The sequence below is a fragment of the Aplysia californica genome, unplaced genomic scaffold, assembly GCF_000002075.1.
Source record: "Aplysia californica isolate F4 #8 unplaced genomic scaffold, AplCal3.0 scaffold00368, whole genome shotgun sequence".
Taxonomy (NCBI): Eukaryota; Metazoa; Mollusca; class Gastropoda; order Aplysiida; family Aplysiidae; genus Aplysia; species Aplysia californica.
The window spans coordinates 477,348-481,091 of NW_004797638.1; the positions used below are offsets into that span (position 1 = coordinate 477,348).

The 3,744-nt window shown below is 38.8% G+C and overlaps 1 protein-coding gene across 1 annotated transcript in view; it reads right to left on the reverse strand.

Moving 5' to 3' along the window:
* Positions 1-1,004: 1,004 nt before the first annotated feature.
* LOC101847054 (parathyroid hormone/parathyroid hormone-related peptide receptor) overlaps positions 1,005-3,744 on the reverse strand; it is a gene marked incomplete in the record, with an annotated part of 17,864 nt that continues 15,124 nt past the window's right edge. Inside the window, 1 exon segment of the mRNA XM_013085362.2 lies at positions 1,005-3,518. Within this exon segment, the coding sequence (XP_012940816.2) occupies positions 3,353-3,518 (166 nt within the window).

Below are 3,744 nucleotides of genomic sequence, written 5' to 3' on the forward strand. Positions count from 1 at the left end.
GGGGGGGGTAAGTTCAAGCTTAACTTGGCTTAAGAGATAAAAAGATCTTTTAAAATACCTTATAAACTGGAATAAATTTAAAAAAAAACAGAAAAAACCCAACGTTTGCCTTGATCAAGACTTCTATAATTCTTTTACAAAGTTATTCCGAGGTGTGTGGTACGAGACACCACACTGAATACAAGGGAAGAAAGTCAATAAACTGAAGAGATTCGTTGAATGTGTTCTCTCCCTTACCACATCAAAACATAATATTATCATCATTTATACTACCATCATTTCAGGGACCGGGTGGGGGGAGGGGGGGGGTGAGCCTTATTCGTTTAGAAATAACTATCTTCTCTTTCAAAGTAGAAGAATGCTATTTAGTTTTGAATTTGATGTAAGGTTGGGCTTAGATAAATGTACATTATTCTGAAAATTACAAGCTCAAGTCAGCAAACACCTAGGAAAGGGCTTTCAGTTTGGTTTAGTCTACATTTTCAAAACGCCCCCCCCCCACCTCAAAAACCAATTTCTATTTCACAATATAGAATACCTGTATAGAAATATGATACTATCAATTCCCAATTGCTCATTGTTATGCTTGTACACTGAAATGGAAATTTACTAGAAGGGCACGTTAATTAGTATGGCTTGACGACAACAGATCGGTGAGCTCTGGCAAGATTTGTAAGATTACAAAAAGACCTTTACATTTATAGAGGACATGTCGTCTATAAACGTTAAGGTCTTTATGTAAATGGTACAATGACTGACTTATATCTCTTTCACACGCTCGTGGCGGAACAAGCTAACCAGATTGACACAGTTATCTAGTGACTTTGTTGAACTGGGGGGTCAAGGTGAGTTGACAGAAATATGGCCACATTTAACAATTCTCTTTTGCACTCGTGTCATGCAATTAATTTAGACACGACATTAGATTATTTTGAAGACCAATAAGGGTGTTCTAGAGTAGAGGCTTACATTGTCTCCGTTGATTAACAACTTTGATTTTTTTCTGGCACGTCTTACAAAATGAGTGTAAAGGCATTGGAAAGAGCATTCCTAGCATGCTCACCCAAAGTGTGATTTATGGTGGGCAAATGAAAATAATTAATTACAATACTCACAGTACCAAAGGCTGTGAAGGTTGTGAATGCACTACCTGAAGCAACTTTTGATTTGTATCGGAACGGACAAAACAGCAGAGTTATCCGCCTCATAAATCGCGCCCATTTCATACTATTATTTTAAGACTGAACGAAGATTAATACGAATACAAGTATAATACATTTTGTAACTGTGGGCTGCTCTTGCACAAGAAGTCCTTTTAGTCACTTTGGCTTCACAAAGGAATCAACTCGTCAACAAAGACAACGTCCAATATCGTTACAAATCGGCTTTCAAGAAGAAAGGAATTCCTAGAGGTTTCGTCTTTAAGCAAAACCGTAACCGTACAAAGTCCTGTAAGGTATGAAAAGGCCCAAAAGATCTAAGAGCAAACACAGTGTCCCGATGATCCTCTGCCGACTAACGGCCGATTTTGATATCACACTAAACTGTAAATCATAATACATTGAACATAGGCAGTATCCTGTTAGAGGTGTGAAAATACAATCAGATATGTGTTATGGAGCCTCTAATAGAACACTTTGTTTATATTCGAATGCATGACGATTACAAGAATGAATTTCTGTCAAAGTTTTAACTAAACCTACACTCTCACCCAATTTCTCTACACAAAGGAGCATTGTAATTTCAAACCAGAAAAATGTCTTGAAACTTCTCGACTCGCCTCTTTCGCTGCAAGACGCAACTAAGTCAGAGTACATGTACCGGGTGTTTAAACAAAATGGACCCATGTACAGCGCAGTAACTCGGTCACCTTTCGATTAATTTCTATAAAACTTTGAAGAGATAAAATTGAACTATGAGGTCATTATAATTATCAAAATGTTAACAAATCTACGTGTTAGTTTTTAACAATATCAAGTTTTAAAATTTCAGCCAAAATTGAGTGAAACGCAAAACTTTTCAATTAAAAAAAATCAACCTTACGGTTCTCTTTCAAGCAGTCATCATTTGAGCTTTGAAAAACAAATTTATAAAATATGCGTTGAGCACCTTTCCCGTACAAGCACAAGCTCCAATAGGCCACTGAAAATTCTAAATAATCCGTGGCACGTTTTAGGGTTCGTTCTTTGGATATCCTGTTCAAAAATGAATTTCAGCTGTTCGTTTTTTGTAGGTTCTTTTCATACCTTGTAAAAAACAAAAAACAACAACCCCTAAAGATAATAATTGAAGGGGGTCAAGTTGGTGCCAGGGGGGGGGGGTGGTGACCATTCATTTTTATACTTTAGGCATATACGGAGCAAACCTTTCTCACAACCATACAAGGGACACTCTTTACGTAACCCCATCCCACTAGAACCAGGCCTTTACAGCGTAGCACTTTCTCCTCCCCAAACTTCTCCAAAACGTTCTCATCATGATGAGATATCTATCTGATGTGACGTCATGGTTTCACCGTCCTTATCCTGAAACCAGAGCGGCCCGATCACACCCCTGCACCTGAAGGCTTTTAAAAAAAAATGGAATTTTGCGTTTTACCCAGTTTTGGTTGAAATCTTGAAACCGTGATATTTCTCGAAAGCGTACATCGATTTTCTTCTTCCCCTTGAATGCATTTTATTTGTCCAAAGTTTTGTTAAAATTACTGTTGCAATAATTGAGTTATCGCCATTTAAGGGAGTTATCTTTTTTAGACACCCTGTAGTACACAGTGCCAAACGTCGTTTCATTAGATGGTGAATACTTTTTCCTGTGATGGTCCTCCTTGGTCTACATTTTTATTAATTGACATGCACGTTTCAAACGTTTCGGTTAGCAGGTCTTCTGGAGGCAAGTATCATACTATAATATACCCCTGTGAACATGCTATCCAAGTTCTGCAGGTGTGGAAAAATCTCACTGGTATTTATTTATGCCGACATGGTACAAAGTGGACCATCATGAATTTTCACCTTCATTGGTCGTCTTCTTGTATCAACGATCAACGTCTATTTGTTCAGCGTGTTTGTAGTTGTAGTGACACCGAAAAGGAATCAAGAGACCCAGGACATAAACAGAGTTGTTATTGGCGACCATGGTGGCTCTGATATCTGTGTACGATTCCCGATGTTGACTGAAGTGAAATAACTGTATAGCAGAGACAACAGCGAAACGTCAAAACCCTGCAGATTACAACTGTTGGTCTTGTTGACATTCTTGTTGACAACCTTGACTGGTACATCTGTCAACAATACACGGAGTAGGCTGAAGTGCGGCGTCATGAAATCAACCATACTACGTAACATCCGAGATTCTAGACATAGCTGTTGTTTTTGTTTGCAGCCATGATGGGTCTCGTGTCGTTGGGAATCGTGAGTGGAGGCTGAGCACGGTAGTAGCGCATAGGCTGAATGTAAATGCGAAGTTTTTGTCGTTCTGCTGATGCGTTGTGCTCAGAGCCGCTGGAGGAGTTGAGTTCTCTGTGGGAGGGAAAGGCAAACGTGTGACAACAGGTCGGGGGTGGTTAGCAGCACAGTTCCGCTTTGGTCAAACGTTGGTTATGTGTGTGTTGTGGTTTTTTAAATAAAAAAAAATTATAGGGGGTTTGAGAATAAATATTTGGGTAGAGTTCTTTCTTCAGCATGGTTCTATTCTAAATGATTGGAGAAATTATTTATGTGTGTATGTGAGTGTGTGTGTGTGTGT